A 14,342-nucleotide genomic window follows, 5' to 3' on the forward strand; every position below is an offset into this window, starting at 1 on the left:
TAGACGTTCACCAGGAAAGTGCTCTCCTTCCTCCTCTTGCCCGTGATTACTTCCACCGTGCAGTGTTCGATGGCGCTTTTGCCGATCAGTTCGTGTTCCATGAAGGTGATCCCTTTCCTAACGAAGGTGCAGACCCCTCTGCCCTTGCCCTTGGACGTGTCCCTTTTGCTCGGCGGGCTGTCGTGCGACCGGTAGCCAGGTAATCTCGGCGTCTTTTCGCTGTGTGTTTCTTGAATCATTATGACGTCTGGTTTCCTCGTTAGTTGCTGCAAGTGTTGCTGCAGCACCGCTCTCTTGCCGGTAAAGCCGTTGCAGTTCCAGTGCCAGACCAAGAGGTCTCTCACTGGTGCTGTGGATGCTGCTGTACGTGCTGTCCCGTCCATGATTGCTGCAGTTTGGCGATGATCTGTGCTTCCATGCCTTGTATTTGTGCCTGTATCTGCGCCTGCAGCTGTGCTTGCATCTGCGCCATCATGTTCTGGATCGTGCTCTGTATGTTCGTTGTCATCTGCTGAACTCTTTGCGCGAGCGTAGTGAGGCGTTCGTTGGTTACCTTGCTGGTCGCCTCAAGACGGTCGAGTCTGTCGTCCTGTTTTTCGATTCTCTCCATTATCTTTCGTTCTTTGGCGCCCTCTATGGCTCTCCTCTTGGGAGCCGGTCCCGCCTCTTTCGTGGCTCTCGGGTCCACCGCGACCTCTGGTTCGTCCTCGGTTATCTCTTCTTGTTTCCTCTCGTGCGCGGGCTTCGGCAGCAGCTGCGGCTGTTGCTGCAACCCAATTAATGTCGTTAGCTTCTCGTTGATTTCCTTGATGGTTGCGTCCTGTTCGGCGATTCTCCGCTTTAGCATCTCGTTCTCGTCTCTCAGGGCTTTTACCACCCCGTTCTCTTCTTGGATCTTCTTCGCGGCGTTTTGCGCTGGTGGTTGTCTCTTATCTGCTATGTTTGCCTTGACTGCGTCGGCCCAGGCGACTCTCTCCCTCGACTGCGACGGTCTGTGGCAGCTGGCGCTCCTGCCTCCCTTGCTGTTGTCCCTCGTGCGGCTGCTGTCGCGCTGCCTCGATTCCCCGCGGGGTCTCTCGGCAGATGGCGCTCGCAGCGGCGGAAAGCTTTCCGGATCCGGTTGTTGCTGCATGGCTTTCATCTTGCGTTCCCATTGCCGTTTTTTGACCACGTACGGCATCTTGTACCTGTTTTTGCATTCCCTCTCGCCCGTTGGATGCTGTCCCCCACAGAGCTTGCACTTGGGCTTGCATTCGTGTTTGTGATCCTCGCTGGGGTTCACGATTCCGCACCCGAAGCACACTCTGGTGTTGGGATTCGGGCATACGTCTCTTCTATGGCCGACCTTGCCGCATTGCCTGCACACGTCAAAGTGCTTGCGGTAAAGCCTGCACCTGACTAATATCGAGCCATACTTGACGTAGTTTGGTACTTTCTGTCCTGCGAAGAGTACTATCACCGTGGTTGTATTGCCGATTCTGTGCGCCTCCACCGCTAGGGGGTTGCGCGGGTTCACGATGTTTTCGGCTATCTCCTCCGGGGAGTCGTCTACGGCTATGCCTCGGATGACTCCCTTGACCGTGCCGTCCGGCGCCGTTCGGTAAGCGCTGACTTCGTATGTCCTGCCTCCAATGTTAAGGGCTTTGACCTTAGAGTATAGCGTGGCACGCCTCTCGTCCGGGGTGCTGACCACGATGATGTTTTGCTGCGCGTTCGTGCAGATGGTGTCTGCTTTGCTTTCTTCCTTCGTTACTCGAGCCGCCGTCATGACTGCCGACATAATTATTGAAACCTCAGTTCTCGCTACGTTGAGACCTCCACGTGGCCTCATGACTATCTTGGTGTCGTCTTTCGGCATGTCTGTCGGCATCCTCGCCGCTTTCGTTATCGAGGCTGCAACTCTCTTATCAAAGCTGGCCCTAGTCTTGGGTCTAGACTGGTGAGTAATGGCGGTGGACTCACCATTTTCCTTGCCGACCATGATCTGCCTGATGCGCTTGCCGGAGGCCGACCAGCCTTCGGCTTCTTCCAGTGTAATGTCCTCTCCGTGAACTTCAATGCACGTGCGCCCGCCGAGACTGCCGATGCTCGGTGCTGACGCCATGTTGTCTCCCAGTGACGTGGCCACTTCCATTTCGCACGCCATCTTGGTCGTACTCGTCGCCGGGTTTTTGGGTTTTTGGGTTTGCTGCACATAGTATCCGAGAAGTTCTTTTTGTAGATAGCTTATAGTTCACAATAAGCACTTTGTACATGCTATCTATAACAGTATTCAATAAAACATGGCTCCCAGCATAATTCTGAACTTTTGTTCGAAACCTTTGTAGGGAACAATCAGTAAAATCTTGGGTACAAGAGGAATGTGGTGCTCCCCCCTTTTTTTCCATCAGAAATAAAAGCATAGATAGGGAAATGGCCATTGATATCATAAACCAGTGTTCCACTTGACACGATTGCACTGTCTGCATTGGTAATAAAGAGATTAAGAAAGCTCCCAGTTTTTTCAGTGATGCAGGTATTATAACGTTATTAAACATGTGAGGATTGATAAAAGACCTTGAAAACTGATAAATTATCTATTTTTAGGTCTCTGTGAGAATGAATAGTACATACTTATTTTGTGGCACAAATTTTAACATTCTCCTTATTTCCCACAATGCCAGAAGAAATTGTTAATGTTATAAATAACCTAAAAGTGACGAGCACTGGAATCAATGGGGTCACCCTGCTTAAGCTGGCACTCATCTAAATTACTGACCAACTTAAAAAATTATTGGACAAAGGATTTCTCGCAGGCTCGGTTTTGATTGATCTAATGCAGGCATTTGATAGCATAAATCAAAATATCCTATTCGCTAAGCTCGAGGCCGTTGGCATTTGCAGTCCTGCCCTTTCGCTACTGAAAAGCTACTTGTATAACAGAGTGCAAGATGTTTCTATTTCTAATGTTTACTCTCAACAGTGAGTCACTGTCGGTGTGCCTGAAGGCTCCATGCTGGGGCCATTTCTGTTTTTGGTTTATATTAATGATTTACCTGACTTTCTTTCTTCCACAAAATGCATTCTGTACATTGATGATACCACTATAATTTCATCTCTTGTTAATAAACTAAATGCTGATTTAGAAAATGAGCTAAGGAGGTTTAATGATAACATGTTATCTCTTAATGCAACCAAGACTAAATTTGTTGTTTTACTTCCCATCAGCGAAACTTAAAATCCATTCCACCCATCATTTTTCGTCCCCACTGTCTTCCTCCAAGTTCATGCTCATCTTTCCTGGGCATTCTACTTGACTGTAACTTGAAATAATCAGAATCATATTGCTCACATAAAGAATTCATGCAGAACCTTCTCTGGGAGTTGGCTAAGTATGCGTAAGCATTGTGCCACTTGCTCATCTCCACGCAGCCCGGTGCCATTATCAGTGTTATGAAACTTGATCTGGCCAGTACAAACAACAGCGCTGTAGCGACATCAACTGGTGCGGACAGCGGCGCAAGGTGCATTGAAAACGCAAGCAAAGTACTGCAGGTGGCAGCGCCAGGTGCGCTCTTGTTCCGATCATTATAAGCCATTATCGCTCTTTAGCACCTTATCCTCCGTGTCAAACCATTATGAACCGTGACCAAACGTGCTCCGCCGGCAACTGCATATGGCACGGCCGCGCGGGCCATATCTTGAAAGTGAACCACAATGCCAACAGAGAGTGCCAACTGCTGATAGCTTGGCGCGCTGTGTTCTTGCCGCTTACTTAGCGTGGAAGAGAGATGCGCGGGCCTGCATCTTGAAAGCAATCACCGAAATGGGTGGAGTGCGGCATGTGCTAAGACCTCTGTAAGCGCTTTGTTCTCGACACTTCATTTGCGTTGAAGCGAAGGCAGGCAGCAGAAAGGTAAAGTCGCTCGCTGCTATGGGCTCAATCTCAAAAGTGATTGTCTTACAGCACGGGCGGTTTTCTCGTTTAGGTAAGCATAAAAATACTTATGCATTTAAAAAGATAATAGCTTATGGTATATGCATATTAATTAAAACATTCCCTTGCTTTGCATGTGCCACCATTACATTCACTTTACCACTCTGTTGTTCACTCTCATATCACTTATGGTAATATACAGTCAGAAAACGCTTAAATATCCTCTTTCCAGGCAGTTTAGAGCCAAGCCTTAAGAATTATTACTTGCTGTTCACGCTTTGCTAATGCCAAATCCCTACTACACGAAAGCAAGATCCTTACCATTTCTGGACTCACCAAATTCAACTTCGGTATTTTCTTCTACAGAATTGTGAATAATGCGCTACCACCAATCACATTTTCACCATCCAACCTGATGATTTATAGCACCACTAGATTCACATTGAATAACAATTTTCTTCTACCAAGGGTCCACACTAACTATGGTAAGCAGACTGTAAAATTCACTCCCATATCAATATGGAGTACTCTACCACTAATAATAAAAAATGCAACAACTTTATAACGAATTAAAAGAGAACTAAAAATGCACTTATTATCAACATACTTGTGAGAAGGTTTATTGTATCCATTATATAGTGCTCTTGTAACAATACCAATGACTTCTCTTTTTTCATACGCATACAGTTTTTCTGTTACACTAATTTGCCTTGCTATCAGGAGATATGCTAAAACCTTGTTATTCTTTGCAATTAATTCAGTGTTTTGTTCTGTTAACATTCCTTTTTTTTTTTTCTTGTGTACTACCTTATTGGTGCGCTACTATTACTTCGAGTTGTTGACTGTCATATTGTTTCTTCGTAGAAGGTCCCGGTGCAGTGACTATGGGACCTCCTTCTGTATATCTGTATACTAAAAACTGTAATATGAACAAAATTTTAATTAAAAAATTCTAATAGATTTTGAAAGAAATCAAATGAGCAGTGACGCCAAGTGTTAGCAGACTGGTAAACTACAGATATTATCTTTGAGCCATTTTGCAAAGTTAATATTTCATCATAATCATTTGAGACACAAAATTCTTCAAGGATTTACATCTTGCGGGCAGAACTGACCAACAGAACACACCACGGCCCCTTCGTTGCACATGGTTAAGTAGAGAAGTTGGATAATCAGGACGTGGAAACAGAACAGTGTCGCATGTACCAAGGTTCCGAGACCATTATTGTGTCAAAATGAATGTGGTAGAATCGATGAGTGTATTGAGATCATCGTGCTTATTTTCCAGTGATCACGCATTAATGGTGAGCAAGGCTTAAGCAGTTTTTGTTTCACACCGTTTTGAGGTTTTTCGGTGCTGCAGCCCATCGTGGTGCGAATAAATAATAACTATAAAAAAACAAGGAACTAGAAGAATGCTCTCAAGGCTTATCATGGCTCTTGAGCATTGTCAGTAATCAGTGCACAACTTCAGGGAAGGTGAGTCAGAGCACAGGGGAGCTATCTTCATGACATACGAAAACTTTTCCGTTCTTTTGTCCACACATGCTTCCAGCCAACTTGTCTCTTTTTTTGCTATGGCAGCATCAAGTATCTGCTTGTTCTTGTGACTTAGATGTTCGTTTATGTACACAGTGCTGATTGTTTTGTACTCCATTGCAGCCTTTGTAATCCATATTTTCATAGCTTTTACAAGAAGTGAGTTTCACTTCTCTCTCACTGTTCGAACCGAACAACATTTTGTTTTGCAGTTGACACTCTATGACAGATGTCAATGTTGCCTTCTGTGACAGGCTCACCGACAAAATTGGTGAATTTCATGACAGCATCAAGAGGCTGACAGTCGGTAGAGATGCCTTTAAATTAAATGCTGTTTGCATTTATACAAGAGGTTTTCAACATTTCCAGAGCAGCTAATTTTTTAAAGAGGGAATGCTGCATCATAGCAGGTACAAAGTAAACTTAAGAAGACATCATAGGCCTTATCTGTATTTGTTTGCATTTCTAGTTCACTCCAGTAAACTAATCCGCATAGCCAGTGACAACACAAAAATGTGTGCCGGCTCCTTCTGCAGAATAGTTTTCATGCAACTATGTGTTGAGAGAACAGTTGCAAATTCTCTAGCATATAAGAGTTACTTGAATTTAAATCAATGTTTATACCACCCATGATTGCAAAAAAGCAAGTATGAAATATGTTACTGGAAGGCAATGCCTTCCAGTAACATATTTGCCCCAATGGTGACCTGTATACAACCATGGAGAGCATTTAGAAGTAATTCTTAAAAAAGGTCGGTCGGAGACAGTGGATGCTCTTGAATATGTGAATATTTTCCAACTTGATCTGTGCAATGTGGGCCTTCGTGCTGCTGGCGCCAGCTGTAGAGAGGTAGCCACACCTGTGGATCTCTCCGGTGCAATCTTGGAGGCCATACAATGTCTACTGAACGGCATGTTTCTGGTGCATGCAGCCAGTTATAGCATAACTATAGAGATTGGCTTCTGTTACTCGGAGGTCGCTGGGGCATTATTGGGATACCTACTATGGCAGCGGCCATGTTTGTACCCTTGTTCTACCCATCTGCTAGTGCAAACGCCTCGGCAGCAACAATGATTTTCAGTAACAATTTTTTTGTGTAAACTAGTTTTTTTTCCCCCGTCTGCGAGAACAATGACTCAAAAGATACGTTTCTCAGGTCATAAGAAGCCAACAAACACTAACACCAAGGACAACATAGGGGAAATTAGTTTGGGCTTAATAATTGAAATAAAGAAACGATAAATTAATGGAAATTTGATGCCTTCGGGTAGATGTGTAGGTTTATTGACTGGTTGCCTTCACCCAAAAAGATCACATTTTCGTGACGCCTGCAGCAGAAAGGATGTTCCACATCTGCCGCCAAGGTTTGTGAGTGGTGGCGCTGGCTAACACTCCCAGGATTCTACTAGGAGACACAAATACCCAAGAAAGTGGATGGGGAAACGGTGCCATGGTAGCTCAATTGGTAGAGCATTGCACTCGTTATGCCAAGGTTGTGGGGTCGTTCCCCACCTGCAGGAAGTTGTTTTTTCATTCACTTTCATTTCCATTAATTTATCCTTTCTTTATTTCATTTATTAAGCACAAAGTAATTTCCCCTATGTTGTCCTTGGTGTTTTTTTGTAGTCTTCTTATGATAGGACTAATAAAGATTGGGCCCTCGGTTAATCCCCTTTCTTCACGTTTCTCAGGTGTGCAGGCGTGCAAACATGGACAGAAGGTGCAATCAAAAGAAACACGCCAACTGAAAGGTCACACAATTAGCACATGCTCAAGGCAATACTTGCAACAGATTAAGCATTACAATAGAGGGTATTCAGAGTGCATATTCATTTGGCAACACTGATCTCGTTCTCCATCTCGTCTAAGGCACTGTTGCAGGCCGGCTGTATATGTTGTGAGGCTCAGCGATCATGACATTCAGGACTCTAAAATTCAACAATCACCTTCATCATCCAGCGAACAGTGAACTACACTGTGCTGCCACGAATGAACAAAGCCAAGTCAGAGAGTTTTTGCACCCTTGGATATTCGTCCTGACGGCATTCACAAAACCTATGCTGAGCTTCTTTTTGCAGTGACGTACACTTCAAACCTGAGCTAAGTGACCTGAAAAATTGCTCATTTGTTCTTAAATTTTCGCATCAAGCTTCTAAAGCTGCCTTACATTGTAACACAATGCCTCAGATTTGTTGGTCTGCATGGAAACGTGCTCGATGTGCAAAATAGAAGCTACGGTAGTAGTGATGTTTGCTGAAGCAAATAATAGAGCTCCATGCATGCAGCTATTGAGAACTGTTGTTGCTCTGTTCGCATTGGACCGAAATCGTGCGAGTCGAGTCGCACATGCATGGGCAGCAGCCCGTGCGTCTGGTAGCAGCCCGTGCGTCTGGTAGCAGCCCGACTTCCTCTCATGCTGCCTCGAAAGCACTGCACTGCAAAAGCAAGTGTTCGAGGGTCTCGACTTGATCACTGTTTTTGCAGTTGTCCGTAGACACAAGACAGAGGTGTAGCCTGCACTCTTGCATTCACATGTTCTCAATTCGTGGCCATAGTGACCCCGCCTATTGCTGCCGCTGAATATCACACATAAGGATCACAGGCAGCTTCTCTCCATGCACAGTATGTGCGCCTGGGTGCCGTTGAAGTTGGCGTCAAATAGTAAGGTGCATGTCTCAGGGGAAATTGAGGACTTAAAAAGAGAAAGTGTAAGAGTGGGGTTGAAGATTAATATGCAGAAGACAAAGATAATGCTCAGTAGCCTGGCACGTGAACAAGATCGCCAGTCAGCGTCTAGAATCTGTGAAGGAGCAAGTTTACCTAGGTCAATTACTCACAGCGGATCCTGATAATAAGAAGGAAATTTACGGAAGAATAAAAATGGGTTGAAGTGCATACGGCAGACATTGCCAGATCCTGACTGCAAGCTTACCACTATCATTAAAAAAATAAGGTGTACAATCACTGCATCCTGTCTATGCTAACATATGGGGCAGAAACTTGGAGGTTGAACAAAGAAGCTCAAGAACAAGTTAAGGACTGGGCAAAGAGCAATGGAATGAAGAATGTTAGGTGTAGCATTAAGCGACAGGAAGAGAGAGGTGGGTGTGGATCAGAGAGCAAACAGGGATAGCTGATATTCTAATTGACACTAAGAAAAAAAGAATGGAGCTGGGCAGGCCATGTAATGCATAGGATAGCCAACCGGTGGACCATTAGGGTTACAGAATGGGTGCCAAGAGAAGGGAAGCATAGTCGAGGATGGCAGAAAGCTAGGTGGCGTGATGAAATTAGTAAATTTATAGGCGCAATCAATTGGCGCAGGACAGGGGTAATTAGAGATTGCAGGGAGGGGCCTTCGTGCTGCAGTGGACATAAAAATAGGCTGTTGGTGATGATGATGTCTCGGGGGAACGTGGGTGCTTGCTGGGCACGCCGTGGTCGCTTGGCACAACTTGCTTATTAGAAGGAAGCCCTTCACCAGGATGCGGCTGAGCGCTGTGTGCAAGTCGCACAAGACTGCGGTGACTGGCAGTGGCATCCAGCCTCGGAAACTCGGCCGCTCCGATGGCAGAGGTAATTGGCGCCGTCCATCAGGAAAGCGGGAAAGCAAATCCTCCTCTCTTGTACAACCTCCTGCGCATGCCGATCCAGGAAGCCGTGCCCTTTCGCCCCTCCTCTCAACTCCTCTCCCCTTGCCTTCTCTCGCAACTCCCTCACCTTCGACTGTCTCTGCGTGCGTGCGCCGGCCAGACACCAGCTTAGCCCGCTGCATGACATTTCATGTTTCGTTATGTGCTGTTATCGGGAATCGTGCGCTGCTGTGCATTGACCGGTGTGGGCTGTTTCGCCAGTTTCATGGTCCTCCATAGCTGTGTGCTTGTGCTCCGCTATGTTTCACAGCTCGCACCGCCGCGCATCGTGCAGTGGTGCACGAATACCTCAAAAACAAGCACTGCAAGGTTGTTCCGGTTGCCTGAAGATAACAGGTGAGCATGCAGACCCAAAGACATCAGAAGGCACATGTACACAAACATGGCCCTGTCCATTTGTGTGCTCCATGAGTCTCCGGACATTGTTGCACCTTGACTGTGCTACCCTTACCTCTTACCGGTAGCGAAAGCTGACAAATAGTTGTTCCTCCTCATTGTCACCTGGTCTATGACTTGTGTTTTTCTGTGCCAAGTCTCATTCTGCAACTTCAGTAACTTGCCCAGCTTTCCATTCCTGCTCTGTGCTTTTTCTGTGTGTCACATTCTGCAAACATACTAACAAATGAAAAATTACTGTTTGTGTTTGTGTATTATCTCAGTAATCGCCATTGGGAAAACCACGCAAACGACCTTCATGTGTAGGCTTCATACGCTTTTTTTTCTTCTGGAAAGCATGAGCATTGCAAGTGTCCTAAATGCATATTTTTGCAGTTCTTGTTTATTACACAAAGGATTGCCCAGTAGGTACGACTTAGTGTATTAAGTGACGTAATTTTACCGCTAAGCATTGCATTCGGGGTGAAAGAAAAGTCGTGTTGTTGGAATATTTTACCTGGTCTTTGATTGAGGAATAGGCCTTTCTGCGAAAGTCTTCTATGTACTGCTGCAAAAGCTGACTACCTTCTGTTCCCCCTTGCCACCGTTACTCAAGTTGTGGCCAAGTGCAAAATAATGTGATAATGTGTATTTCCGTTTGTAGTACAATGTTATTTTTGTTCTGCCATGTCTTTTTCATTTTGTTCAGTAGTAATGAACGTGTTACGCATTTCATATACTTTTGTGCAGGTTTATAAGTAAGCTCTTGTTTTTTTTTTTTTTTTGTATGACTGTCAGTCAAACAATCTTAGCATTTTATTCTATTTTTTAGGTATTATGCATGTCATTGTTTTTTCCATTACCAGTGAATTTTCTCTTTCTTTAGTTTTCATGACTATGTCATACCCGTCGTCCAGTTTTGTGCAATATCTCACTGAGTATGTCAGAAACTCTCAGTGCGCATATCAGAAGCTCTTCTGCACTTTTGGTCTTGAGGGCAGTATATAAGAATCTTTTATATGTGTGTACAGAATTGGCGTTCACATTTTCTTGAGTACTTTTTTTATGTCACTGTCTGTGAACTTTTGTGTTTTTTAGTAATTATGTACATGTCATGCATTTCTCACTTTTGTTTATTTTTTGAGCGTTTATCATACCAAGTTATGAGAAAATATTTGTTTTTGGAAACGGAAGTCAATAAAATGAGGCCAAAGATCTGTTGTGTTGGAAGTGGAATTAATATACATTCTGGCATATGCTGGCATGCTCCCTTCAGTTGATAGTCGGCGTTCATGTTGTCCACTTCTCTACTCTTGTGTCCTGTCTGCACGCCTCACTTCTTTTTTGCATTATGAATCTTTACCAACTAGCTCAGCTTTCTGTCATTCTAAGCTTCATTTCTAGTACTCTGAGCCCTTTTCCATGTTCCCCTACTTATCTGCACAATCCTGCTTCGTTAGCTTCCTTAATTGCGATATGTATGTTCCGCGCTAGAACCATGTCATGGTTTAGTCGTAATCGTGTCGTCCCATTGGAAGTTCAAATGATGTGCGGCTTCCTTCAACCATCAACTGGGCATGCCAGGAGGATTGGAGCTATTCTTTCCACTGAATCACGGCGCCAAGTTAGGCTCTACCAGGAGTGTCTAAGGGTCCGTTGCGCGGCCCTGGGAGGCGGTCGCCATTGGAACCGCCCCTACGCCAGTTGGAATAAGTTAGCCGTGCAACATGTGGACTTCCTATGGCGGATGAAACTTCCAGAGCTTCAACAAAGTAAGAGGAAACACCTTTCTAATAATTCACCGTCAAATAACGTACTGGTTCTTGGAGACGCCATCGTAAGTGATAACCATAGAAGAACCCTTACTTTAGGTCCTAAGCACTGTTTTAAGCCTAACATAAAACCTGTTGACTTTTTAAGCATACCGCGCTGCATAACCAGGTTCGTCCCGGAAGCAGAACGCTCACGCTGTATTTCGGATTGCATTGCTAGCATTAAACAATCAAAGTCTCATTTTAAGACGTCTGACCCTGTCCGACTGTTAGTTGATTACCTTGTGGAGCATAAACTTCGACCAGTAATATCTGACAAGGAAGGTTATTTCGTAATTATGCCAGATGACATGTTTTCAGAAAAAGCGATTTCAGCCATAGAAAAGAATTTACAGCCAGTAAAACTCAAGCCTTCGGTAGTTAAGCAACGTGCGGTTGACCTCTTGTCAAGACATAATCTTGACAGGGTTGTCTGTAATGTCAAGAAAGCTAAATCCCTCACCTTAGAACTGTTTTTCTTGGCCAAGACCCATAAACAAGAAATTCCTTTTTGTGCTATAGTGTCAGAGAAAGGGACGTGGCAGGTCTGTGTCGCTAGTTACCCACAGAACTGCTTAGCTTCATTAGTTTTTTCAGACTCCTTTTGCTTACGTAATTCTCAGGCCCTAGTTCAGTATTTGAGAGAGGAAAATCCTGGTGATTGTACAGCTTTTATTATGGATATCGATGACCTGTATTATTCCTTGCCGCATGGCGGGTTGCTAAATTCCCTAAATGAGTGCATTAAAGAACAAGTGCAAGAGTCGGCTTTTATTGACAGATGCGGTGTTTCCACGGGAGCTTTTCTAGAAATTCTTTCAATGTATCCATAAATACTTCGTTTAGCGCAAAACAACGGACACAAGAAAAGGCGACAGGACAAGCGCCTTGTCCTGTCGCCTTTTCTTGTGTCCGTTGTTTTGCGCTAAACGAAGTATTTATGGATCCGCACCAACTAGCCTGCCAACACATTGTGCTGAACTATCTTTCAATGTACTTGAAGTCGACGCTGATAGGGTGGAGAGGTGGCGTTTTTCTGCAGAAATCAGGCATTTGTATTGGCTCAAAGGTTGCCCCTATTCTTAGCAACATTTACCTGAGTAAGGTTGACAACTGCTTAGAGAAAGCTTTAGGTGATAGCGTTATCAAGATATTTCGTTACGTTGACGATTACCTGATTTTCTGCAATAGGGAAGAATTCGATTCCGCTGCTACCTCAGTAAGTGAGCAATTTAAACTTTATGGAGGAGGATTAAAGTTTACCAAGGAATTTCCTCAGCGACGCGTAATTCAGTTTCTTGGTATTTCCTTGATCTTCGAACAAAATCATGTTTGTTGGCGGTACTCCCCAAGATCTTCGAAGCCGTTGCTAAACTTTCAATCCAAGCATTCCAAAGTAGTAAAAAACGGAATTGCCATGTCGTGCCTTAAGCCTTCCCTCACCAGATCCTGCATGCACAAATGAGCGCCAGTTTTAATGCGCAGGTCCGGCGCCTATTAGAAGCAGGTTATCCTAGCGTAGCAGTGGCCACTGTGGTTGAGCGCCTAAAGAAGTCTGTTTCGAGAGGGACGGATGTGATTACAGAAAGCAGTAATAGCAAAAAAAGAGTATTGGCTATTCCGTATATTCATTCAGTGTCGCACAGGCTTAAAAAAGTTGCAAATAGATATGATGTTAATGTTGCTTTCACTGCTCCCAATAAGCTAGGTAAGATATGCGCTGCCGTACAGAGAAGAAAGGAGGGGGTAAAAGGCAAAAAACGAACAGATATTTGTCCTGTGAAGCACAATAAGAACAACTGTTTTACTGACTGTCGTATGGGTGTGGTTTATAAAATTCCCCTTAGCTGTGGCCAGTTCTACGTAGGGCAAACGGGACGGTGTATCAATCAGAGGCTAATGGAACATAAAAGGTCATTAACTGGTGGATCGCCTTCTAATCTTTCGCTACATTGCCGAGATTGTTACTGCACGCCAGAGTTAGATGAATGCGCAATATTGTACAGGCATAAGAATGAAGACACGCGTCTTATGGTAGAGGCATGGCATATCTATAATGGTGGAAGTGTGTGCATGAGTCAGCCTTCAATTACTTTACATAAGGAAGAGATTAAGTACCTTAACAGTTATCTCTCACGTAGACCGGCACGTGTACCCGACTGACACGTGGTGTTACCATTCCTGAGCATGCGCAGATGAGTTTTGTGTCTTCTTTCTTTTTTCGCCTCAGTGCTCCCTTCAGTTGATAGTCGGCGTTCGTGTTGTCCACTTCTCTACTCTTGTGTCGTGTCTGCACGCCTCACTTCTTTTTTGCATAATGAATCCTTACCAACTAGCTCAGCTTTCTGTCGTTCTAAACATTTCAACTTGGTCTAGCTGTTCAATACACATGTGATGCATGCAGCTCATAGCTCGGTCTGAGTATTCTGTGCTGATTATTTATCTGTTCACAAGAAGATTGCTACGAAAAAAATATTTCGTTGCTGAAACATTTTGGATGTTGCCTCCCTGCGCAAGCTACTGCAAGAGGCTGAGGATATTCGTGACACCGACGATGTCTGCCAGCACTGCTTTATGCGCCTCGAGGAAATCCTGTCTTCCTCTAGTGACACCCGCAATGAAGCAGACGAGGCATTCCTTCAGGAAGAAGAAGCGATTGACGACTTGAACAAGTACGTGCACCTTTCTTCTGATGTTTCACCATTGAAGCCACCATCTTCAATTTACAAGCACAGATGACAACCTTACAGAAAGAGAAAACGGGCCGAGATTAAAAGTGTCAGGGTGATGAAGATACGCTCAACTTTAAGTGCTGCATACGGAAGCATCAGTATACCTGAACTGTCTGTGACAGAATGTCGTGGATGCGCTGGCTGGTTAAATAGCTTGAAGCAAGTATATGAGGCTTCAAGGTCCTATCGAGAGCGTCTCCGTCTCTGAACCATTGTGCCACCAGAAGTTGAAAGCAAACACATTCAAGAGGCAATTCCAGCTGTCGCGCAACGTACATGCTCAGAAAGGCCTGAAATTGGCATGGGAAGCATAGA

General features: G+C 44.6%; 2 protein-coding genes across 3 annotated transcripts in view; one reads left to right on the forward strand and one right to left on the reverse strand.

The window, feature by feature from the left end:
• Positions 1-14,342, forward strand: part of LOC142566014 (mitogen-activated protein kinase kinase kinase 13-like) — a 673,242-nt gene that overhangs the window by 554,583 nt on the left and 104,317 nt on the right. The gene's annotated exons all lie outside the window — the stretch shown is intronic.
• LOC142566016 (uncharacterized) lies at positions 6-2,224 on the reverse strand. Its single transcript, XM_075676706.1, has one exon. It carries the CDS (start codon positions 2,144-2,146, stop codon positions 341-343), a length of 1,806 nt encoding a protein of 601 aa, XP_075532821.1. The 5' UTR covers positions 2,147-2,224; the 3' UTR covers positions 6-340.

This window comes from Dermacentor variabilis, unplaced genomic scaffold (genome assembly GCF_050947875.1).
Source record: "Dermacentor variabilis isolate Ectoservices unplaced genomic scaffold, ASM5094787v1 scaffold_12, whole genome shotgun sequence".
NCBI classification, from domain to species: Eukaryota; Metazoa; Arthropoda; class Arachnida; order Ixodida; family Ixodidae; genus Dermacentor; species Dermacentor variabilis.

Excerpts from the sequence above, each read along its gene's own strand:
- LOC142566016 (XM_075676706.1), bottom strand. The coding sequence starts at position 2,146 with ATGGCGTGCGAAATGGAAGTGGCCACGTCACTGGGAGACAACATGGCG.